At 49.7% G+C, this 25,486-nt stretch overlaps 1 protein-coding gene across 3 annotated transcripts in view; it reads right to left on the reverse strand.

Annotated features, from left to right (window-relative positions):
* TNRC18 (trinucleotide repeat containing 18) overlaps positions 1 to 25,486 on the reverse strand; it is a 128,049-nt gene that overhangs the window by 44,233 nt on the left and 58,330 nt on the right. For 2 of the 3 annotated variants that reach the window (XM_082199562.1, XM_082199560.1), the window contains exons 4-12: positions 15,951 to 16,053; positions 13,985 to 14,190; positions 12,764 to 12,910; positions 10,304 to 10,491; positions 9,161 to 9,581; positions 5,646 to 6,629; positions 3,969 to 4,141; positions 1,751 to 1,887; positions 1,239 to 1,367 (exon numbers count right to left, since the gene is read on the reverse strand). In XM_082199562.1, coding sequence (XP_082055688.1) covers positions 1,239 to 1,367; positions 1,751 to 1,887; positions 3,969 to 4,141; positions 5,646 to 6,629; positions 9,161 to 9,581; positions 10,304 to 10,491; positions 12,764 to 12,910; positions 13,985 to 14,190; positions 15,951 to 16,053 — 2,488 coding nt within the window. The remainder of the gene's footprint in view (positions 1 to 1,238; positions 1,368 to 1,750; positions 1,888 to 3,968; positions 4,142 to 5,645; positions 6,630 to 9,160; positions 9,582 to 10,303; positions 10,492 to 12,763; positions 12,911 to 13,984; positions 14,191 to 15,950; positions 16,054 to 25,486) is intronic. The other variant, XM_082199561.1, reaches the window with a different exon arrangement.

Raw genomic sequence — 25,486 nt, forward strand, 5'->3', positions numbered from 1 at the left:
ACACCTTGGTACTTGAACAACTTGAAACCTGAACACTGCAAACGCGGAAGCATGTGTCCCAGTTTGCAAACTTTTTCCGGAAGCCGAACATACTCCGCTTGAAGTGTTACACTTTAGATTTCAGTGTTACACTGAGATCTGTCTGTTTTTGCTAATTTTTTTTTGCATTTTTGTTTTTGTGGCTCCTCCTGCTTTTGTGACTGTGTGGAACGCAGTTCAGCTACTGATGATTGATAGATTGTGTGACTGCAATACATTGTTGATTGCTTTCGTTTGATGGATCAGTGGCCTCGTTAGATAGTAAAATTCATGTTAAACTTCAGTTTTCAGGGTTGCTTTGAAAAGTCTTGAACGGATTAACACATTTTGCATTCCTTTCTATGGGAAAGCACACCTTGGTTTTGGAACGCTTTGGTTTTGGAACAGACTTCCGGGACGGATTAGGTTTGAGAACCAAGGGACCACTGTACACATCAAACACACTTACACAAGCCCCAGATAGCAGCAATTTCCCCATGTTTCCCAAACCAGCTAAGCAGATGAACAGGGTTACGACGAGACGGAGATTTGCGAAGACACACCGGACAAACAGCAAGAGAGGAAGAGGAGGAGAAAGAGACCGAGGGAGAGAGCAGGAGCTGCACACCCACATTGCCTGTTAAGCCCTTGGCAGAACCATTAAGGCTCTGTCTTGGCAAAAGACTCAAGGAAAGTAAGAACAAGTTCACCACGTCCAAGCAGGATTCCTTAAAGCCGCTGCACTTCTAATATGTCCCAGACTCCTGAGCAGAGGCGAAGCAATTTTTTAAAAAATCCTCCATTAGGGAGCGAAGACGGAAGCAGAAGATGAATCAGTGCCCTGGACAGGACCCAGGAAGACCCAGGGATCTTCTACACAGATCTACAATGGCGACAGTGCGCAGAGGCCATTGCCAGGATCAGGGCCCCACAAATAAGCAAGCGGACTCGTCTTGTGTGCTGGTCTGCCGTTCAGCTACCAAAACAACCTCTCTTCCCACCCTGCTTTGCTCATCCAGCGTTCCCTCCATGTGTGGCAGCAGCCCACCCCTTTCTGCCGCACTCTGTGGCCACAAGCCATGGGCGCCTTCTCCGAGATGCATGCACCTGCCGGCTCAGCCCTGCGCTGGAAGAGAGCGTGTGTGTGCGCGCAAGAGAGAGAGAGAGAGAGAGCCGAAGAGACCCTGCTGCCCACGGCTTTCCCCGCAGTCCAGCCTTACTTTCCGCTCCTGCTGTCCCTCTTCCCTCTCTCCATAGGGGGCGGCACTGCGCTCGGTCCATGCTTCCTCTTCCTGGGCCTTCCTGGGCCTCGTCTGGACAAGCTTCTACTTTTCTCGTCATGCTTTTCCCTTAAAAGAAACCACAGGCTGGGCTGTTAACCAAAAGCGACACAGGCATCAAAAATAAAACAAGCCGTCAAAAGAAAGAGAGGAAGAAACGGGGAGGAGACCGCCGAAAGCCAGCTAGATCCATCACCAAACATCTAAAACTGCCCTACGCTCAGATCTGACGCCTCCAGGAAGGCCGCCGCAAATCCAAAACGTGGAGAGCGCTCAAGGCCATGTCCATGATCATGTCCTGCTCTCGACGTTTTTGCAAAGCTCAGTTCAAAGCACACCAAAAACAGATGCCACCAAGAGGAGAATGAGGAAAGCCAAGGAGGAGAGTCTAGGGACAGCGGCGCCAAGGCAGCCGTGGAAGGCCGTAGGGGGGCTCCTCCGCAGCAACTTACTCTGAGTCTCTCCGCCGCTGCAGTTTCACCAGCTCGCGCTGCTTCTCCTTGTACCTCCTCTGCAGCTCGGCCAGCCTCATCCTGAAGTCCAGCTCCATGGGATCCATGTTCTCGATGGCCGACTTGATGGAGTGCATCTGAGAGGACAAGAGTTGGGGATGTGGCAGGAACGGAGGCGGGGAAGGAAGGAAAAGAAGAAGAAGAAGAGAGGATAGTGAGGGCAATGATGAGAGGGCAGCTCAGAAGGCAACATGGACCCATCTGCAACTCAAGATGATGATGATGATGATGATGATGATGATAATTCATTTTTATTTGTATCCTGCCCTACCTGGCTGAGGCCGGGCTCAGAGCGGCAAACATCATAAAAGCAACACGATATGCATAAAAACGGACATCAATTAATTAAAATACATCTTAAAATTAAATCAGACAAGTTAAAATCTGGGCAGGTGGCAATTATCAGAATTGAGAGTGGTTAATACTTGCCAGGACCAACTGTTTCCACTGATCACACAATGACCTGTGAGCGGGTTGGGGACCTCCTTTGGGCTTGTTTTATACAAAAGAAAGTAAGTCAAACTGCATCCTGCCCAAAGGCCTGGCAGAACAGCTCCATCTTGCAGGCCCTGAGGATGTGGTTCACGTCAAAGCTCAACGGCCGCAATGGGCAGGATGCTCGGAGTGTATGACGCACTGAGTCTGCGCGAGTGACTTCGAGTTGCCAGTTTGCTTCTAGAGTCCACATCATGTGCTTGTGTTAACTTTTAAAGTGCTCAACGGCCTAAGAGACTGTGGTCATTCTCTGAGGTCCTTCTTCACGCCTCCCTCCCTGAGAGGTCTGGAGCGTGGCAGCATGAGAACGGAGCCTTTTCTGCAGTGGCTCCACATTTGAGGAATTCTCTCCCCAAGGAGGCTCACCTGGCACCCTCATTACACATCTGTAGGTGCCAAGTGAAAACACTCGTCTTTTCCCAGGACTTTGGCTAATTACTGGGAGAGAGGGGAAGTATTTCTGTTATTGTTGTTATGCATGTTGTTTTCATGTTGTAAACTGCTTTGTTGTCTCTGGGTGACAGCGGTATATAAATTTAAACAACAACAAAATAATTCAGAAGGTTCTCTTGCTTCAGCTGCATCTTGTCACTCAGCGAGTTCTCCCACTCACCCACAGAGCTCCTTGAGACCATATAACACTGGTCCTGAAAGACCTACACAGGCTCCCAGTACGTTTCCCAGCACAATTCAAAGTGTTGGTGCTGAGCTTTAAAGCCCTAGACCAGGGGTCTGCAACCTTTAAGACAAAAAGAGCCACTTGGACCCGTTTCCGAAGGAAAAAAAACTGGGAGCCGCCAAACTCGTCACAATAAAAATAAGTTTTTTATCACTTTTTTATTATTTCTTTGTTTGACCCCTCAGAATTACTCCTCCTCATAGAAATAAATGTTAAATTAACAAGTTACCTTTGTGTGTGTGTGTGTGTGTTCTTCACTCCCCTTCAAAACAGTGACCAGCGTACATGCCCCTTACAATGTAGCGGGCGGGCGACAAGGTGACGTCAGGACGGTGCGTGACTAACGCACGCATTGCCCCCATGCGACGTCACAGCCAGTACAGCGCCCGCCACAGTGGGGAGTGTCGGGGCGCACAATGCGCCTCCTCCCCTCGCTAGTATCCGCCCCAGAGCCGCGACAAAGGTGTAAAAGAGCCACATGCGGCTCTGGAGCCGCGGGTTGCAGACCCCTGCCCTAGACAGCCTCAGCCCAGTATCCCTGAAGGAGCGTCTCCACCCCCATCGTTCAGCCCAGACACTGAGGTCCAGCGCCGAGGGCCTTCTGACGGTTCCCTCCCTGTGAGAAGCCAAGTTACAGGGAACCTGGCAAAGGGCCTTCTTGGTAGTGGCTCCTGCCCTGTGGAACACCATCCCATCAGATGTCAAAGAGAACAACAACTACCGGACTTTTAGAAGACGTCTGAAGGCAGCCCTGTTTAGGGAAGCTTTTAATGTTTAATAGGTTATTGTATTTTAATATTCTGTTGGAAGCCGCCCAGAGTGGCTGGGGAAACCCAGCCAGATGGGCGGGGTATAAATAAATGAATTATTATTATTATTATTATTATTATTATTATTATTATTATTATTATTATTGCTGCCACCACCCAATGCCTCCCCCATCGCCACCTTTAAGAGCCAAGTCAGCTGCAAAGAATTCCTCACCGGTTCGTCTTTCTTCTGCATCCAGCTGTACTTTTTGTTGGGATCCAGTTCCCGGGGCAGGCGGATGTTTTTCAAGCTGTCCATGAAGGGGTTTGAGAGGACTTCCATGAGCATCTGAGTGCTGGCAGCTAGCAGGCTCTCCAGGGTCGGGCGGGCGGCAAAGCTCTCCAGACCTGCTTGGGAGGCAGTTTGGGCTTCGGTTAGAAGGATGGAGAAGTCTCAGGTTCACAGAGAGAGGGGGGCAGCCCTAAGCCACACACACGTAACACACAACGGGCTGGTTTGGATGAAACAGCCAGATCATGACTTGGCTGTGTGTCCCCAGCCTTTGCTCCGATTCCCTCTCCCGACTCTCCTGGGTTTGGGACACAGTTTGGCAACAAACCAAGAACTGGAAACCGGCTTCAAAGCACAAATGCATGGATTGGGGGGGAGTGAACCACAGGGAGAACTTCCTATCCCCTTCTCATAGCTCTAGAACCCAGGTTCATTCAGTAGAGCTAAATGGTGGGCTTCTTCAGCTATGGCAGTGGATTCCACAGCTTCCGCATGAAGGCGTAGGGGTGGCCACTGACCTGCCAAGGTTTAGAAGAGGTTCATGGGTACCACAATGCACAAAGGCACCAATGGCTACCAGCTGCAATGACTACGGTCTACCTCCACCGCTGGAGACAGCGTGCCTCCGAAACACCAGGGACTGGGAACTACAGGCAGGGAGAGAGAGCTGTTGAGCTCAGGGGTTGCTTGTGGGCATCTCCTAGCCCCCTGCAAGAACAGGAAGCTGGTCTAGATGGGTCCCTGGCCATTCCGAGAAAACAATAGTTTGAGAGAGCCGTAACTGACCTAGTTCAGCAGTAAGAGGAAATCATGGCACACAATGAACCAACAGTCAAGAGGGGGCCCAAGGAGAGCAATCATAAAACCCCCTGAAATCTTAGTTAAGGAATCCCTGACAGATGGCCTTCCAAGCTTTGCTTAAAAACTTCCAAGGAAAGATACCACCTCTCTTGGGAGTCAGTTCTGCTGTCAAATGACTCTCTGTGTCAGGAAGTTATTCCTAATGTTTAGTCCTTCCTTGTAAATTGAATACATTGGTTTCTGAAGCAACAGAAAACTAGCTTGCTCCATGCGGCAGTCCTCCAGATATCTGAAGGTGGCGCTCATGTCACCTCTCAGTCGTCCAGGCTAAACATACCCGACTCCCTCGTAAGGCTGTAGAGCGCATGTGTCTTTGAGCATAGCCTCTCCAGTTCCTTGCACTGACCCAGGCCTTGTTCCTGAGCAGGACCCCCAAACGCACCTTGCCTTCGAGAGGAGCCGTGGCTCAGAGGCAAAAAAGGTGTTTTGCATGATGTAGCCCCCGCTCCCCAGTTCAACCCAGTTAAAAAGCATCTTGGGCGGCTGGGAATGAGCAAGACCCTTGCCTGTGATTCTGGAGTCTGCTAAGTCAGAGGAGGCAATCCTGGCTAAATGGACCAGTGATCTGACTCTGCAAAGAGGCAGCACCAGAAACTCATTCAGCTCTAGGAGGCAGCAGTTGGACTTTTGCAGTCCAAGCCCATGCAGTCCAAGGCTGAGGTCCTGCAATGTTCAGCAAGTGCCTTGCCCTCTGTTCGTGTCTCTCTCTCTCTCTCTCCCCAGCACAAGGAACGCAGCCCTCTGCCCCCCAAAACCCACCTTCTGCCTCCTGCCTCCTCTTCTCCAGCTCCAGCTCAGCGATTTCGCTCAGCAGCGTGATCCCTTGCAGGAAAGTGTGTTCCGGCGACAGGCTAGAGGACACTTCCAGGTTCACCACCGCCTCTTGGGCGACGCTGTCACCCACCAGCAGCGGGCACGCCTGGGGCAGCTCAGCCGCGGCCACCAGGGCGTTCATCCCGGCCAGGGGGTCTTCCGGCTTGATATCCAGGGCTGAGACGAGGCAGGAGACCGGCTCGCTCCCGCAGCAGGGCCTCTCCGGGAGCGGCTCCTCTTCCGGAACAAGGACGGGGAATTCCCTCCCCTGCGGAGAGCGGATGTGAGGCAGCTCCAGGGACAGCGACGGCTCCTCCGCCTGCTCGGCCGGCCGGTGCAACAACGCGCCTTCGTAGTCGACGTGGACGGGGCAAGTGTTGGCGTCTGCAGCCTCCGCTTGGCTCTCCAGATCTTCAGGGCAGGCCATCGCTTCGTACACAGGCTGGCAGTCCTGAAGAGCTTCTGCCTCTTCCTCCTCTTCCTCTTCCTCTTCTTCTTCTTCATGCCTCAAGCTGCTCAAGGCCTTGCCCTGGCACATGAGGAGCCCTCGGCCACCCACGTCCTGGAGCGGGCGAGCCACGGAGGCCACCAGGTCCAGGGCTCCCACGTCCTGCTTGCAGATGTCCCTGTCGTGGTTTGTGTCCAGCTCCAGCTCCGTCTTCACTCGTTCTTCCAGAGGTTCCTCCTCCTCCTCTTCTTCTTCCTCCTCCTCCTCTTCGTCTGCCCGCATGGGCTTCACGATTTTGGACGGGGAGAGGTGGGTGGGCTTGACCTCCGGGGAAAGGGCCAGGCCCTCAGGGTCGCCAGCGGGCAGAGGGACGTCGGGCGCCAAGCCATCTGCGTCCGAGGCGGCCGTTGGCTGGAGGAGGTATGGGTAGTGTCTTCTGAAAGAAGCCGGGAGGGCCTGGAATGGGTATCCCGAAGGAATCTCTGCAGGGGGAGGGAGAGAGAAGCTGGGATCATGGCCAGAAAGCGAGGAGGAGGCCCAAGGACCCCTCGCCCTACAAACATGGCTGACATATCTCAGCTAAAGCACCCATAACTCATGGCCACCCAACCGTTAATGAATTTCCCCTGGCAGAAAAGAGGGTCCACGTCTTGTTTAACCGTCATGAATAGTTCCAGACACTCATGCACCTGTAATTTATTGACTTCGGTTTTATTTTATGCCTGCATTTGTTCAACAGAGATCTGAAACTGTACAGGGGCTGTGCACATTGTCATCAGATCCTGTGCGAGAACTCTCATATCTTGCAAAATCTTGTACAACCTTTGTCTGGAATTGAATAAAATTACTGCAAGAAAGGGAGGAAGGAGTCCCTTTCTTCCCAAGGGAGAAGAATTGCAATAATAATAATAATAATAATAATAATAATAATAATAATAATAATAATAATAATTTATTATTTATACCCTGCCCGTCTGGCTGGGCTTCCCCAGCTACTCTGGGCAGCTTCCAACACAATATTAAAACACAGTAATGCATCAAACATTAAAAGCTTCCCTAAACAGGGAACACCGGTCTGGGTCTTGCTGCTATATACCTGCTGGGATTGACAAGGCATATGACCCTCACCTGGATCTCATTTAACTCTAAAGCACACCTGGAAGGTTTTCCTTAATTGCACCCAACAAGAAGCCAGGATTCAGGACCATTTTTTTAAAAAGGCTGGCAATTTTCTAACACTTCTGTTTGCAGAGAATGTGTGTGAGAAGAGTGAGCAGGGTTTGGCAGAGGTCTGTAAGTCTTAGCGGTTTTAAATGTTATTCATCAATCGATTAGATGGGGTGGGTGGGGAGAAAGCAAATACTTCCTTAGGAAGCACCCAAGATGTTTTTAGTTAAGGCATGCATTGAGATCACCTTGCCCCACACCTGCCCCCTGGGCTGCTTTGACTGGCAGAATTGGTCCCACAATAACTGTTCTGCATTTGTAAGAACTCAATTGTTTAGTGTGGCAGACCCTAGACCCTGACACTCCCTGCCGATTGACAATGTTATAGTGAATTGTTGTCCCTTGTCTTCCCTTCCCCCACTGCCCTGCTCACAGTTGTGACAAATATCCCTACCTTATGAATGGTCTGTGTCACCATTATGAAAAGGAGGTCGGAAGAGGCCAATATAGATGTAGAATGTCCCTGGATCATGTGACTGTTCTTCTTTAAGTTCTCAAAGCTCTTAACCTAGCTCAAGGTTATACCTGAGGTATACCTGAGTATACCTGAAGGAGCGTCTCCATCCTTCAGCCCGGACTCTGAGGTCCAGCTCCGAGGGCCTTCTGGCGGTTCCCTCCCTGTGAGAAGCAAAGATACAGGGAACCAGGCAGAGGGCCTTCTTGGTGGTGGCACCCGCACTGTGGAATGCCCTCCCATCAGATGTCAAGGAACAACTACCTGACTTTTAGAAGACATCGGAAGGCAGCCCTGTTTAGGGAAGTTTTTAATGTTTGAAGTTTTATTCTGTTTTTAGTGTTCTGTTGGGAACCACGCAGAGTGGCTGGGGAAACCCAGACAGATGGGCAGAGTATAAATATTATTATTATTATTATTACTACTACTACCACTACTACAGTGGTACCTCAGTTTACGAACAGCCTGTTAACAAACTATTCGGTTTACAAACTCCACAAAACCGGAAATAAGTGTTCCGGTTTGCGAACTTTACCTCAGTCTGTGAACGGAAGCCGAACGGTGAAGGGCACCAGTGGTGAGAGGCCTCATTAGGGAAAGCGTGCCTCAGTTTAAGAATGGATTTGGTTTAAGAACGAACTTTAGGAACGGATTAAGTTCATAAACTGAGGTACCATTGTACAGTGGTACCTCTGGATACGAACGGGATCCATTCCGGAGTCCCGTTTGCACCCAGAAGCGAACGCAACACACATCTGCGAGTACGCGTGTTGCAATTCGCTGCTTCTGCACAAGCATTATGACCATCTGTGCATGCGCGAGCGGCGAAACCCGGAAGTAACATGTTCCATTACTTCCAGGTCGCCGCGGAGCGCAACCTGAAAGCGTTTAACCTGAAGAAACTTCAACCCGAAGTATGACTGTATTATTATTATTACTGTTATTAGGTTGTCCTCTGAACTAAGCCAGATGTTTAACTGATAGCTCATCAACTGAAAAACAAGACTTTAGAGGGTCCTGCCCCAAAATGGAAACAAGACATTCTGTTTTGGTGACCGCAACCTTGGTTTGAGGAGCCATTTGGCGCCTATCTTATAGGTTTCTCCTGCTGGGTCTCCCCTCGTTTCTGCTTCGCCCTCAGGGTCCTGCGTCGCATGAGAACCCCAGCCGCACATTTTTCGCGTGCCGATGACTTCTGAGCGGTGGAGGGGGAGTCTTTTTTGGGGGGCGGGAGGTGGAGAGCAGGAGAAAGCTAAGGAAGGAAGCAGCGAAGACAAGGATGCCAGGATCAAAGTGCAAGGGGGATCCCTGCCCAGGTTTGGGCTCCCTTACCTGGGAACAAAGCCTGGTAGGGGCTGGAGGCTTCTTTCTCCATCTCCTTCTTCTCGGCGCCATCAGGCTCCTCCTCTTCCTTGGGGGGGATGGCGGGGGCCGGGGGCGGAGAAGCGGGGGGCGGGCTGGAAGGGTGGGAGATGGGGGTGGCAGGGTAGGAGTAGGCCGGCTGCAGCGGGGGCTCCTCCATCTTCTGGATCACCTCCGCCTTGAGGACAGGTACAGGGGATGCCCGGGGGGACAGGGCAGGGGGGCTCCCGGCCTTGCTGTAGGAGGCAGAGGTGCTGGGCGACAGGACGGGGGGCTTCCGGCGCAGGAGGCCCGAGGCGGAGGTGGCGAGGCCGGGCTTGGCGCCCTCCAGATTCCGCTTGGACATCTTCTCCTCCATCTCTGCCCGCTGCTCGCTCGCTTTTAACCTCTCCTGCATGGGGGGCGAGGGAGAAGGGTGCAAAAGAATGATTAAAGGTAAAGGGACCCCTGACCATTAGGTCCAGTCGTGGCCGACTCTGGGGTTGTGGTGCTCGTCTGACTTTATTGGCCGAGGGAGCCGGCGTACAGCTTCTGGGTCATGTGGCCAGCATGACTAAGCCGCTTCCGGTGAACGAGAGCAGTGCACGGAAACGCCGTTTACCTCCCCGCTGGAGTGGTACCTATTTATCTACTTGCACTTTGACGTGCTTTCGAACTGCTAGGTGGACAGGAGCAGGGACCGAGCAACGGGAGCTCACAGCATCACGGGGATTCGAACCGCCGACCTTCTGATCAGCAAGTCCGAGGCTCTGTGGTTTAACCCACAGTGCCACTCGCATCCGTATTTGTATATATAGCTCACAATAAATATAGTGCACTGAAGAACCTGGAACTCTGAGCATTTCTGCTAAAGCGCCGCGAAGAAGTCACGACGTGAAGCTGGCAGGCCAACCTTCAAGCAACAACCTGCCCAACCAGGGGCCTGTTTTGGATTGCATCACCGGTGGTCAAAAGCAGTCGGGGACAGTGGGAGTTGCTTCCAACATTGAGGGGGCACCTTGTTGGGCAAAGCCGGTTCCTTCCGCTTCGGAAAGGGGAAAACTCTGGTGCGGTTTGGGCCTTTGGCGTCGCTAGAGCGGGTTGCCAGTTTCGCCCCTGCGCTGGGGGACTTACCACCAGCTGGGCACTCCGGTGGAGCTCCATGGCGTGGGCGGCTTGCTGCTGCAAGATGTACAGCTCGTGCTGGCGGATCAGCTGCTGGTGAGAGAGAAGCTGGAGCTGCTGCGCGTGCTGCAAGGAGCTCCTCACCGGGGGGTACATGGCGGGCCAGAGAGGCGGCGCACGGTCCATCAGCTCCGCCGCTGTGGAGAGAGACAAGGCGGACAGGAAGTCACAACAACACCGCTACTCAAAAAACAGAAAAAGCCACAACATGTTCATAGAAGCACAGAGCTGGGAGGGTCATCGATTCCAAGCCCCTGCAATGAGACCTGCGGGTTTAGGGCACAATACAAATTCAATAAATGATGGTGATGATGATGCATTGTTCATCATCATCATCAGTCTTTATTACGGTCCAGAGACCCAACAAATCATTACAAAGCAATATACACTTCATACAGCCTACCTCCAGCTTAAACAAGCATTTTGTTCAGAATATAGGGATTATTTGTTCTTGCAACCACCGATAAAAACTTTGCCACTGCTAATGTTCTAGCATTTGTCCAGTCTTCCAATAGGAACCTGACATAGTGAGCCTCTGATTTTCCCAGGAAAGGTACCAGCAAGGATAATATCAGTTCAGTCCTGGCTTGCTCATATTTTGCACAATGCAACAAAATACGTTTTATGGAATCGATGTCTTGAGCACATGAGCAAAGTCTGTCCTGGTAGGGAACTCCTCTCAACCTGCCATCCAACACTGCAGAAGGAAAGACGTCTAGTCTGGCTTTGGTGAAAAGCCTTCGATAGTTTGGTACTGTCAGGTTTTTAATGTAAGATGTTAACTTAAAGACACAAACATATTGTACTCCTACAGACTGCGTGTGATCGAGAACGCAAGTCACTGTGTGCATTGTCCCATAATCTTTGCTTTAATTGTTTGCCAAACGTTGGGCTCGAACCCACAGCCCTGAGATGAAGTGTCTCGCGCTCTGCCAACTGAGCATTTTCTCCCTTGGGACCCAAAGGACCACAAACAATCCCCCCCCCCGCGCCTGACCACACTTTTTTGAAAAAACATATCTTTATCCAAATCTTTATCTCCTCCACCCCAGTGGGCCAACTCTGACAGGAGTCACTGACCTGTCAATCAACTGATGTCATGGTGTCTGGTAGTTGGGTGATCTGACCTGCCTGTCAAAGCCGACCCACAAGAGTTGGCAAGAGGGGTCTTGTTCGCTTGCAAAGACAGCTCAACCCTCCATGCCTGCAAATCTCATCACGAATATGGGGACGCCACAGGGGTGCATGTTGAGCCCGCTTTTATATACGCTCTACACAGCTGACTGTGCCCCCAAATACCCCAGTAATAAGATCATTAAGTTTGCAGATGATACAATGGTGGTTGGTTTAATCACGGTTGGAGAGGGGGAGGCGGTCTATATAGAAGGAAGTTGAGCAGTTGGGGGAGTGGTGCAGGAAAAACAACTTACTCCTTAACTTAAAGAAAACAAAGGAGATTATTGTTGACTTTAGGAAATTTAAACTGAATATTCAGCCACTTATTATTGAGGGGTAGTATGTGGAACAGGTCTCTGTGTTTCAATTTCTGGGAATGGAGTTGAGAGATGACCTAACCTAGGGAGAAAACAGCAAAGACCTGATGAAGAGAGCACAGCAGCGGTTATATTTTCTGAGAATCCTCCGGAAAAATAATCTCTCCAAGGACCTGTTGATGGCATTTTACCATTGTACTGTTGAGAGTGTATTAACTTATGGTCTGTGTGTGTGGTTTGGGAGCTTCACGGTTGGGGAAAAAGCAATTCTGTCCAGGGTTGTAAAGACTGCGGAGAGAATAATTGGGTGCACTCTTCCCACCTTGGATCAAATCTACACTTCCAGGTGCCATAAGAAAGCTGCAGAGATAGTGCAGGATAGTGCACACCCCGGAAATGATCTGTTTCAGCTTCTGCCTTCTGGAAGAAGGGACAGGGTTATTGAGACTAGGACTAGCCGCCTGAGAAACAGTTTCTATCCAAATGTGATTTTGGTTTTAAACGCAGTGTAAGGTAGTCTCTATGGGAGTATATTGTATTTAATTATGGGGTATCAGAGTTTTTAGGGGGTCAATCAGGCTGAGATAGCAAGCTTGTTGGTTTTTGAATGTCTGATGTCGATTTTTTCAGGACAATGACAATAAAGATTATCGTATCGTATCTGATAAACAGAGGGTTCAATCCTTCTCGCCTGCAAGGATCTGCTTGGGCATGGTGTTCCCTGCAGGATTGAACTCTGCCCATCAGTGATGGACAGCTGAGCGAGGTTAGGGAAAACATGGCCTTAGGGCCAAGCTGGAAGAAAGGGAAAGAGCCCTGGGCTCCTGAGGGTGAAGAAGGGAGTTCTAGCATCCCAAAAGCTCCTCCGTCCCAGAAAAGAGCCTTTCAAGCCATCCCTCCTGGCTTAAGTACTCACCAAAGTGCGGCAGGTGCTCGCTGGGGATCACGACAAGCTGGCCAGACTGAGGGTCCCTGGCAAACTGGTAGGCGGAAGGGAGCGCTCCCCCCATGCCAGCGGGGAAGCCGGGAGTCATGCCTTGGTGCAACGAAGGGTGGCCGAGACCTAAGAGAAAAAGGACTAGAGGTTACTATACGTGGGGCTGCCTCGGAAGACGGTTCGGAAACTTCAGCTGGTGCAGAATTCGGCGGCCGGGTTGCTCACCGGGGCAAGACGGCTTCAGCATATTACACTGATCGCAGCCTGACTGCCCTGGCTGACAATCAATTTCCGGGCCCAATCCAAAGTGCTGGTTCTGACCTAAAAAGCCTTAAATGGGCTCCGGACCAGAATTCTCTCAAGGACCACCTCTCCCCATCTGAACCGTCCCAGACTCTGTGATCACCACCCAAGGCCTTTCTTTGTGTGCCTCCCCCGCAGGGGGTCCAGAGAGTGGCAACACGAGAACAGGGCCTTTTCTGTGGTGGCTCCCCATTTGTGGAAAGCTCTTCTTCTCGAGGCTCTCTTGGCGCCTTCACTACGTATCTTCAGATGCGAGGAGAAAACCTCCTTCCTCTCCCAGGCCTTTGGCTAATTAAACCACCTATGGCCTTTCAAACCAGGGAGTATTGTTTAAGTCTCTTACTATGCTATGCATTTTTGTGTTTATACCATATTGGCCTGAATATAAGCCGCAATTTTTTCAAAATTCCGACCGTGAAAAGTTAAAGTGGGGCTGAAAGTCACGACCTTACAAAAATGGGCTTTTACGATATCACAGCTGAAACAGACATACGGTAAAACGGAACGGGGGTGAGTACCAGCGGAATTTTAAGGGAGCAGCTTATATTCGGGTATTGTCTTTTTTTCCTTGAATTTTAACGGTGCGGCTTATATTCGGGCCAATATGGTATATTGCAAACCGCTCTATGATATTCCAATGAAATGTGGCATATAAGTGAATGGATGTATGTATGAATGAATGAATGAATGAATGACCTGGCTCCCTGTCTTTGGAAACAGCAGTCCAGGAAATGGTGCCGCTGGAACGAAACTGCTCCAGGTGAGGCCTTCACAGATTATTCACCCACAAGAGCGGAGACCTTCTGCCTGCCCACCCACCTGCCCCTCAAGTTCAGTAGGTGCCGGTCCAATCCTGCAATCCCGCCAGCGAGCGGAACCCCTGCCCCGCAGACTCACCGTAGGGATGCCCCGCCAACCACATGGAGGAGCTGCTGGTCCTGGGCAGCCACGGGTGAGTCGCTAGGTGGGACGCGGGGTCAGCGGACCACCGCCCTGAGCCAGTCAAGGGGGGGCCCCCAGTCACCATGAGGTTGGAGTTCAAACCGTTCGCAGTGCAACCGGCAGGATGTATCCGCGCGAAGTCGGCCAGCTCTTTGCTTTCTCTAACGGGAGGAAAGACGAGGGAAAGGATTAGGAGCGAGGGCAGCCTTTGCCCTGCTGCCCACCCAGTGTTTAGATTAGAACTCCCGTCAGCTGCAAGGGCTCCCTAGCTATTCTAGGCTGCATCAACAGAAGTATATAGTCCTGATCAAGGGAAATCATAGTACCGAACTATCCTGTCTTCCTCAGACCACACCTGGAGGCCTGTGCCCAGTTGTGGGCACTATGTACATCATCCCCTGGGCACACACTCAGCCCAAGAATTTACTTTCAGTTCCATAGTCCCGACACACCCATAAATATCCGTTCTATGCAACCCTAAGCTGCCCAAATTGGGGGTGTTCTGGCTTTTTTGTTGTTTTGTTGGGGGGGTCAGAGTAACTGTAGATACTTTCTGCCCCCTTGTTATAAAGTGCCGGGAAGCGCCATTATGTGGTACCACATACCAAATTAATCATAACCACAGCTTAAAATGCATTGTGCTATTTTTAAAAACAAAATCTGAATTTCAAGTTCCACATTTATTTATTAAATGTATATTCTGACCACCCTCCCAGAGTAGCCCAGGGCAGCAAAACACAAGTGATAAAAGAGTGAAAGTATCTTTGAAACTTTAATGCACTGGTATACTGGGGGTGTATTATAGAACTGACATTTATTCAAAGGCACAGGAATTAAACTAAGAACATAAGGCTTTGGGACTCCCTCCTTAAAGAGGCCAGACTTGCTCCCTTCCGCTGGCAGGTGAAGATTTTTATTAGTATTATTCTGGCAGTCCTTTGGGAACTGACCGCTTTTTAAGGAAAGAGCTTTGCTGTTATATTATCTGTATTTTAATGAATCTGGTTTTTGTATTGCTTTAACCCCCACAGGTAGCTTAATTGCTCATTAACATTAACCTTTTACATGTTCTCATCTATATGTGTTTCATCTGCCTTTGTTTAAATTTTTGTGAGCCGCCTTGAGTCCAGTTGGGGGGGGCGGGATATATATATGAATAAAAAGAGGAGGAGGAGCAGAGAAGAAAAAGGAAAAGGAGGAGGAGGAGGAGGAGGGGAGAAGGAGAAGGAGAAAGAGAAAGAGAAAGAGAAAGAGAAAGAGAAAGAGGAGGAGAGAAATAGAAAGAGAAAGAAGCAGGAGGAGGAGGAGGGAGGAGGAGAAGGGAGGAGAAGGAGAGAAAGAGAAAGAGAAGGAGAGAAAGAGGAGGAGGAGGAGGAGGAGAATGAGAGAAAGAGAAAGAGGAGAAGGGGAGAAGGAGGAGGAGGAGAGAAAGAGAAGAAGAGAAAGAGAAAGAGAAGGAGAGAAAGAGGAGGAGGAGGAGGAGAGAAAGAGAAGGAGAGAAAGAGAAAGAAGCAGCAGCAGGAGAAGGGAGGAGGAGAAGGGAGGAGGAGGAGAGAAAGAGAAAGAGAAGGGCGAGACGGAGGAAGAGAACAGACCAGAGAGATCCCATCTAGTCCAGCATCCTGTTTTCCACAGTGGCCAACCAGATGCCCCAGCCGGAAGCCCCCAAACAGGACAGAGGGGGCAACACCTCATGTTTCCCAGAAGCAGCGATTTAGCGGCAGGTGCATTTCCACCCCCCCTCCAATTCAGTTCCTCCTCCGCCCACCAAACGGAGAAATGGAATTGTGAAGAAGCCGCCCAGCAGCCGCCCTCCGTGCCCAGGTCTTCCCGGCAGTCCACCGTCCCCGGATCCCCGGCTGCCAAGCAGCTCCCCCAAGCGCAACTTCGGCTCCAAGCAGCCCACCCACAGGGGCGTCACCTGAGGAGCTTCTCCTGGTCTCGTTCCAGACGACTCGCCAGGAGGTGGCTGTCTCGGTGGCGTGGGCGGTCGTCCCCACACTCCTCGCCGGAGCGTCCGTGTCCTGGAAGTCACGAGCAGAGGACAGTTGGCAAGAGAGCAAGATCAACGCTGGGGGAATTGAGGTGGGTGCTGAACGCTCTAGTTCCGCCCCGCTCCCACAAAACTGTGGTTCCCAGGGTTCTTTGTGGGAAGGCCATAGCAGAGCATGGGAGGACCAACAGTGGTACCTCGGGTTAAGAACTTAATTCAATCTGGAGGTCCGTTCTGAACCTGAAACTGTTCTTAACCTGAGGTACCACTTTAGCTAATGGAGCCTCCCGCTGCCGTGCGATTTCTGTTCTCATCCTGAAGCAAAGTTCTTAACCCAAGGTACTATTTCTGGGTTAGCAGCGTCTGTAACCTGAAGTGTCTGTAACCTGAGGTACCACTGTATACCTGAAGGAGCGTCTCCACCCCCATCGTTCTGCCCGGACACTGAGGTCCAGCGCTGAGGGCTTTCTGGCGGTTCCCTCACTGCGAGAAGCAAAGTTACAGGGAACCGGGCAGAGGGCCTTCTTGGTGGTGGCTCCCGCCCTGTGGAACGCCCTCCCATCAGATGTCAAAGAGAAGAACAACTACCAGACTTTTAGAAGACATCTGAAGGCAGCCCTCTTTAGGGAAGCTTTTAATGTTTAACAGACTATTGTATGTTAATACTTTGTTGGAAGCCGCCCAGAGATGGGCGGGGTATAAATAAATTATATTATTATTATTATTATTATTATTATTATTAATGTCCTGAGAGCCAAGATGGGCTTCTGGTTTTGGAGACACTGATGGGACCCCTCCTAAATCATTCGACCCGGTTAGGTTGACTTGGTGGTGGCAGTAACAGCAGCTGGGAGCTGACATTTAAAATTCCCACAATGAGTAAGACTAAGAGACCAGGATGACCGGAAGTTTCATGAAAATTGGAATAAATATCTGACGTATATAAGAGATAAGTATAGAACTTTGATGACTCTGGCAGGGATAGAATAACTCTAACAGTGTTTGGCAAATATGTAAAGGAGATAAAACACGTAACTTTAGAAATTATCTGATACTTACCAATAAAGTGAAGGAGCCTATAATAACTCTGTACCATATATATGACTCTTGCAACAGCTATGTTATATGCAATTTATGTAATCTAGATTGTATTTATGTATAATCAATGAAAATTAATAAAAATGTATAAGCAAAAAAAAATAAAATTCCCACAATGACCTCTGACACATCAGTTCAGCGCATTGTGGGAAATGAATGTGAAGCCCAAACACTCTCCTTCAATTCCCCCACAACGTCCCAAAGCAATCTCACATCAGGAAGCTCTGCAGGGCATTGATAAGTTGGCTTCCAGGCCTAGTCGCCTGGGAATTTTTGTTTTTTGGAGGCTGTAGGTCCTGTGGGCAGCTGCCACGTGTCAATGTCAGGCCCGCAGGAAGCTATGCATTAGGTATGGTGTCTTATCTACCAGGAGGCGTGAAGGTGTGCAAGCTTCTGGATCACACAGGACTCAATGTCGCAAAGAACCAAGACTGATTCATGCAACTCAACTGGGAAGTGTATCTTTGCTTCTGGATATAGGTAGCTAGCCATGTTGGTCTGCCGTAGTTGAAACAAAATAAAAAAAATCCTTCCAGTAGCACCTTAGAGACCAACTAAGTTTGTTATTGGTATGAGCTTTCATGTGCATGCATGAAGTCTGAAGATGTGTGCATGCACACGAAACCTCGTACCAATAACAAATTTAGTTGGTCTCTAAGGTGCTACTGGAAGGAATTTTTTTATTTTGCTTCTGGAAATGATTTTGTGCCCCTGATAAGAGGACTGCTTTCATGCAACAAAAAAGATTACAGTTCCCACTTGCAGGGATGACAACAGGATTTCCTGGGCCCTGGCAAAGTGTTGTGGGTTGCACCTACCCACACCTGCAATCTCTTGGCAAGAACTGCTCCTTAGGCATATGTATTAACCTTCCCTAGCCTACCTCACAGGGCTGTTGCAAAGTTAAAAGCAGAGGGTGGGGAAGGCAATATACTCAACTTTGTGCTCCTGGGAGGAAAAGCAAGCTCTAAATATATAGTGCCATGGATGGAAAGAAAACTAAACATGCACACAGCCACGAAGCAGCCCCCGCCCTTTGCTTTAACTGCAATACTTCAGGGTCCGAATATTTACAGAAGACAAAAACAAAGAAAAGTTGGCAACCCTGATAAAAAAAACAACCAAAAAAATACTCTAAGTACATGCAGTTTCACAACTTTGGTGTCTGAGCTACCGACTCCAAGTCTAGCCTACCTCAAAGGACTGCTGTGAAAGTTTTAAAGGCGGCGTGGAGGGAAGGCAAGATTGTATTTTTAATGTTTTGTTGGAAGGTGCCCAGATTGGCACCTTCTGATGTGTGGAAGTGAGAGCTGGACCATCAAGAAGGCTGATCGACGGAGAATGGATGCTTTTGAATTCTGGTGCTGGAGGAGACTCTTGAGAGTCCCATGGACTGCAAGAAGACCAAACCTCTCCATTCTTAAGGAAATCAGCCCTGAGTGCTCACTGGAAGGACAGATCCTGAAGCTGAGGCTCCAATACTTTGGCCACCTCATGAGAAGAGAAGACTCCCTGGAAAAGACCCTGATGTTGGGAAAGATGGAGGGCACAAGGAGAAGGGGACGACAGAGGACGAGATGGTGGGACAGTGTTCTCGAAGCTATCAGCATGAGTTTGACCAAACTGCGGGAGGCAGTGGAAGACAGGAGTGCCTTGCGTGCTCTGGTCCATGGGGTCACGAAGAGTCGGACACAACTAAATGACTAAACAACTACAACAACAAGCCCAGAGTGGGCGGGGAAACCCAGCCAGATGGGCGGGGTATAAATTATTATTATTATTATTATTATTATTATTATTTACAGCCTTGAGCTCCTGGGACGAAAGAAAGATACAAATACATACAGTGGTACCTCGGGTTACATACGCTTCAGGTTACAGACTCCGCTAACCCAGAAATAGTACCTCAGGTTAAGAACTTTGCTTTAGGGTGAGAACAGAAATCGTGCTCTGGCGGCGCGGGAGCAGCAGGAGGCCCCATTAGCTAAAGTGGTGCTTCAGGTTAAGAACAGTTTCAGGTTAAGAATGGACCTCCAGAATGAATTACGTACGTAACCAGAGGTACCATTGTAATGCCATTCAGGTAAAGAAAAATAAACATCCACAGTGCCAGAAAACCAGCTGTCTTTGCTTCTACTGCAACATTCCCACATCCCTGATCTTTCGCTCAGTAGCTTGACAACCCTGGAAATGTAAAAATGCATCCACTATATTATTGCAAAAACCGGTTGGTCAATGCAAAATGTTGGTTTAAAAATCAGTATTAGCTTCCTACTAAATAACACCAGTAACACCTAAGTGATTGCTTTTAAAATAGGGTTGGAGGAAGGCAAGGGGCAGATTAACAAGATAATCCTATGTCTACTCAAAAGTAAATCCTCTTCACTTCCATGGGGTTTACTCCCAGGTAATTGGGATTAGGATTGCAGCCTTGCACTCGGAAAACTGAGTCTAGGATGCTGGGGAGGAGCAGATTCAAGGCACTCCCAGAATTAGAGGAGTAAATTGCACTGTTCAGCAGACCAGGGAAGAACGAAACTTGTATAGCTCTTTATATTTAGAAAATAGCTATCAGCACATTTTAATGGCATCATTAACTGCATGTGCACTTTTAGATTTCTTTTCAAAAATTATTTGATGGACAAAAAGTACAATATGCTGCTCTTTCACATTTCAGTGCCTCATACGTACACTTGGAGAAGAAAAAAAAGAATTGGCACCCAGGCTGCAGTCCTAAAATGTTCAGAAGTCTTAAATTCATTAAGCAGAGAGATACACATTTGATCTGGTTTTGATGTGCACAGCCTCCCAAGAATAAAGGAAATGAAGACCCAAAGGTTCACAAATCAGACAAGCGTGTGCACTGGAAAAAGGAAGGGAGAGCCCAACTTCTGCAGGCAAAAAGTGGGGCGTCATTCTCCTACTGAGGACCACTCTCCCCATCTTTAGTTGTGATTTGTGACCTGGCAGTGGGTTGACCCTAGATGACCCTTGTGCATCGCTTCCAACTCTACTGGAGCTGAAAACTCCTAAAACATCAGCTGTATGCGGCATGGATTTGCTGTGGAGCAGCCCTCCTTTGCACTAATTTAAAGGAAAAGAAAACAGCACACCTTCAGATTGAAGTTACAGGTAGGTAGCCGTGTTGGTCTGATGTAGTCAAAACAAAATAAAAAATTCCTTCCAGTAGCACCTTAGAGACCAGCTAAGTTTGTTATTGGTATGAGCTTTCACGGGTGATACAGTCATCAACAGGTTTACCACACCTATCAGCCAATCACCCATTCCTACCACCCTTCTAAGTGCAGTGGACACTCGGGTTGCAAACGTGATCCATGTGGGATGCACATTCGCGACCCGCAGCGGTGCGTCTGTGCATGCGTGGGTTGCGATTTGGCGCTTCTGTGCATGCGCGACCACCGAAACCTGGAAGTAACCCCAAAAAACATAACCTGAAGCATCTGTAACCTGAGGTATGACTGTAATACCACACCCCACCTTCTCATTATACAGTGGTACCTCAGGTTACATACGCTTCAGGTTACAGACTCCGCTAACCCAGAAATAGTACATCGGGTTAAGAACTTTGCTTCAGGATGAGAACAGAAATTGTGCTCTGGCGGCGCGGCAGCAGCAGGAGGCCCCATTAATTAAAGTGGTGCTTCAGGTTAAGAACAGTTTCAGGTTAAGAACAGACCTCGCCAGATGCCACTTAGTCACGCTGGCCACGTGACCCGGAAGTGTCTCCGGACAGCGCTGGCTCCCGGCCTCTTGAGCGAGATGAGCACGCAACCCTAGAGTCGGACACGACTGGCCCGTACGGGCAGGGGTACCTTTACCTTTACCTTTACAGACCTCCAGAACGAATTATGGTATATAAGGGTCTGGTGACTTCTGTTTTGGTGTATCTGAAGAAGTGTGCATGCACACGAAAGCTCATACCCAGAACAAACTTAGTTGGTCACTAAGGTGCCAATGGAAGGAATCTTTTTTTTATTTTGTTCCGACTTCAGATTGAAGATATAGTATGCTAGAGAAACGTGAAGTGCAACTCGGCAGCTACGCTGTGCAAAATGGCAGGCTGCTTGGTGTTTTGGTGTTCGACATTCATGCATTTTTGGAGGGATGAGGTGCATGACGCAATTACTCCCCAGAGATTCTCACAGTCCCTCTGCCCTCTGGAGATGGAAATGTGTATGACTTCACTCTCTCCGCTGCTGAATTCGCCGCTCATTCTGCTGAAGGGAGGCAAACCCTAAAGTATGACGAGTCCAGCTAACATTTTAACAAGGCATCCCAAGAAAGGTTTTTTGGTTTGTTTGTTTGTTTTTAAACCAAATCAAGGAGAAAATCTGTTGCTGATTTTCTAGGTACAGATATTTTTCACCCTCTAAAAAATAAGCTGAGCGACATCCCAGCAAATAGAGACCAGGAAGCACACAGAGGCTACAAGCAATGATTTTGGTGTGAAGAGAGGGAGAGTCACCATTTCCAGAGGGGATCTCCTTTTGCAGGAAAAACAATCTTGTAGCACCTTCAAAGTCTAGCACATTTCTTATGGCAAGATGGGCTCCACTCCATCAGAAGCACAAAGCCCTATTCTGCGTTGCAGGAACATATATTAAAGATAAAGGTAAAGGACCCCTGACAGTTAAGTCTAGTCGCAGACAACTCTGGGGTTGCGGCGTTCATCTCACTTTACTGGCGGAGGGAGCCAACACAGTTTTTCTGGGTCATGTGGCCAGCATGACCAAGCCGCTTCTGGTGAACCAGAGCAGCGCACGGAAACGCCGTTCACCTTCCCACCAGAGTGGTACCTATTTATCTACTTGCACTTTGACATGCTTTCGAACTGCTAGGTTGGCAGGAGCAGGGACCGAGCAACGGGAGCTCACCCTGTTGCAGGGATTCGAACCACCGACCTTCTGATCAGCAAGCCCATGGCTCTGTGGTTTACACCACACTGCCACCTGCGTAAGGTACATATATTACAGAGTGGTAAATAGTGAGGTCAGAAGGAAATGAAATTATGGAATCAGAGGAGAGGAGAGCTGGAAGAGTCGACAAGGGTCATCTAGCCCAACCCTCTGCAGGGCAAGAATCTTTTGCCCAATGTGGGACTTGAACCCACAACTGAGTCAGTATCTCTACTGACTGAGCGAAATGCACACCGGGCTATAACTGTGTCATATACAGGGCTCCCTTGCAAAAGATTTTCGAAAAACCTCCCTAGTTTTGCTGGCGAAAACACGGAGAGCATATGAGGGACTGACTCACGCTGCTTTCGGGCTCCCAAACTTCTTTGACCAGCGCCACCAAACCTTCCCTGCGACACATGCTGGAGTCCACAACCCAAATGTGGAGTGCTTGGTGCCAACTGATTCGGGTTATTTTTGCACCTGCTAACTAAGCCTCGGGGGTGCCGCTCGCCGCAATGGCGCATCCACCACACTAACCCATCCCACCACGCAGCGCACTTTATTTATTTAATGAAATGCTCAACCGCTTCTCGGGGGGGCTTCTGGGTTGGAGTCAGCCTGGACTCAGTCTCCTGCACACAGACACACACTCCCTGCCACTCTCGCGTGGGCCAAAATGGCCTGAAACCAAACAAACAACTGGCGCGGTGTTTATTTTTGCAAGGCACATTATTATTATTCCAAACTATTTGTTGCTGCGGCGGTTCATTGTGACGCCTGACTGCAAAAAATTAGGGGGGGGTGGTGGATAACAGCCAGCATACTCTTTGCTCTCCCCCCCACTTGCTCATAAATGTCACCCACCCCATTCCTGCAACAGGATAGCCCCCCCCCCTGCAATTTACAAGCTGGCAATTGTCTCCGGCGACTCAATGGCCGGTCTTGTCTCGATAAAATACGCCCGGCGTTTGACGCACGAAGCGCCTTCGAGATTCAATCAGTTATGTGCAGGCTAAAGCCAGAGGGGTGGGGAGCGACCCTGGCCCCCGTTGCCTCGGGAACCGATGCCCAGCATTAAAGGAGTATAGGTTTACTTGCCAAATACGAGGAGATTAGCCAAGTAAAGCCCTGGGCTTTTCTCTTAAGGGTGGGGGGGAAATGGTTCTGAGCATTCAAGCGCCCTCCACTCGGCGCAAGCGAACTAATGTTATTAGCGAAAACGTCTCTTGGCACACCGGGACGAGGGGAAAGGGGGCGGACGTGGCTGGAGAGAAAGGCAGGCCTTGTTTTCTTTCTGAAAGCCAATTCCATCGCTTAGCAACGGCCCGGGCAGCCTGGCAGAATGCAAGCCTTGTTTGCAGGCTTCTAGTTCTGCTCAGTAAATTATGTTTAACGCGGCCGGGGAGGGGTGGGCTGCGGTGCAGAGCAAGGGTTGGGGGGCCCTCTCTCCAAACCAGCTCAGACAAACAAATCCCCTCCATGGGCTCCCAGCCACCACCCCTCCCAGTCTCCTGGCTCCAGCCAAAGCAGTGGGCCGGGGAGGGGGGGTGCTGTGGGAACCGGGTGCGAGGCGGAGCAGGGGGACGTCTGCCAGAAAAAAACGAGGCCCCGGAACAAAAGCATTGGCCAGGCCGTCGGTGGCAGACGGACTGATGGATACGTCCAAGTCTGCCTCTCCCTTTCAAAAGCGCAAGGAGGGAGGGTTCGCTCTGCCAGGCCCAACGCATCTGCCTCAGAGAGCATCAGCAGCGCATCTTGGAGTGGCCAGGGAAGGAAGGAGAGGCAGGCAGCCTGCAGGGCCACCAGCAAGCATGGGAAGGCGCATGCCTTGAGAGCTGGCGGCAAGGAACAGCATCCTCGGCCGGCTAGAGTCCTGCTCCTCTTGGCTATACAGTCATACCTCAAGTTATGTTTGCTTCGGGTTGCGCATTTTCAGGTTGCGTCCCGCGGTGACCCGGAAGTAATGGAACGGGTTACTTCTGGGTTTCGCCGCTCGCATATGCGCAGATGTGCAAAATGATGTCACGCACATGTGCAAAAGTAGTGGATCGCGACCCGCACGTGCGCAGAGGCGGGTTGCGTTCTTTTCAGGTTGCGAACAGGCCTCCAGAACGGATCCTGTTCGCAACCAGAGGTACCACTGGGAATTTAAGGAGTGCTCTGCAAATTCTAGAATTAAGATGCCTTCGCTCTTGGCTCTCCCTCTCTCACACGCAAATGCATGCCCCAGCCGCTCCCAAATCTCAGCAACCTCAGTCAGCGTGCAAAAATCCCTTTCTGAGCCAAATCCTGTGTGCATTTTAACAATACGGGTCATTTTTCATGTGGGGCTCCTAAACTTAAAAACTAGCCAGTAGGCGACACAGTGGAACCTCGGTTGTCAAACGTAATTCTTTCCAGAAGACCATTCGACTTCCGAGCCGTCCGACAACCAAGGCGCAAAGGGCGGTCAGCAAATTCCATTGAGAAACGCACCTCGGAAGCTGTCCGGCTTCTGAAAAGCGTTCAGAAACAGAGGCAATTACTTCCGGGTTTGGGGCATTTGAAAGCCGAAATGTTTGGCTACCGAGACGCTCTAAAACCGAGGTTCCACTGTAAATACCTTTTCTCACGGAGTAGGGAGGTGAACAGACCACACGGTCTTAATTTTGTGAGAGTTCTATCCAGTTATGTTAACACCGCAAAGGCTTTCAGCCTCACACAGCGCTGCTGCTACACATAATTCACGCTCTAATATTTTGTGCAAAGCTTCTGTTCAATTTGGCAAATGGACCGGACTCCCTGACCCTTCAAACCCAACAGTAATGCGAGTTGTCAGTTAATTCTGCTACGGGTTTGATTTTTTCATCATGTCTCTCTTTCCTTTTCCTTCTCTGTTGCACAGCACACCCATGTACAACTCAAAGCCCTGGTGAAGATTTGTTCTCATCCCCAAAAAGTTTTTGATTTGAGTTTCTACTGAAATGAGGCTGCATTTTAATGTTGTACTTTAATCTTGTTTTTAAGTTGTATTTAAATCAATGATTTTTATACCTGGTGTTAGCCACCCTGAGCCCGGGTCTTGGCTGGGGAGGGCGGGGTATAAATAAAATTTATTATTATTATTATTACAAGTGCCACAAAACAGCGGCTCATTTTGGCTCATTATGCTAGAAAAGGGGGAACCCATGTCCCCTAATACATTAATTTTTTTAAACCACTGCTCAGCAGTAGACCACATGGTTGGCATATAGACTATCCCAGCTTTGGTTCTGAGCATCTGTTGTTTAAAAGGAACCAAGTCGCAATCCCTGTGAAAAGACTCTTGGCCAAGACTCTCAAGAGCTGCTGCCGTTGAGGGCCAAGAATGCTGCACTCGGTGGATCAATGGGTTCACCCATTATATGGCAGCTTCCTGCCTTCCCCTTCTAGGGCTGCTTCCAAGTTTATAGTGGAATCCAGTGTGGC

This window comes from Podarcis vaucheri, assembly GCF_965113315.1.
Source record: "Podarcis vaucheri genome assembly, chromosome: 14".
NCBI classification, from domain to species: domain Eukaryota; kingdom Metazoa; phylum Chordata; class Lepidosauria; order Squamata; family Lacertidae; genus Podarcis; species Podarcis vaucheri.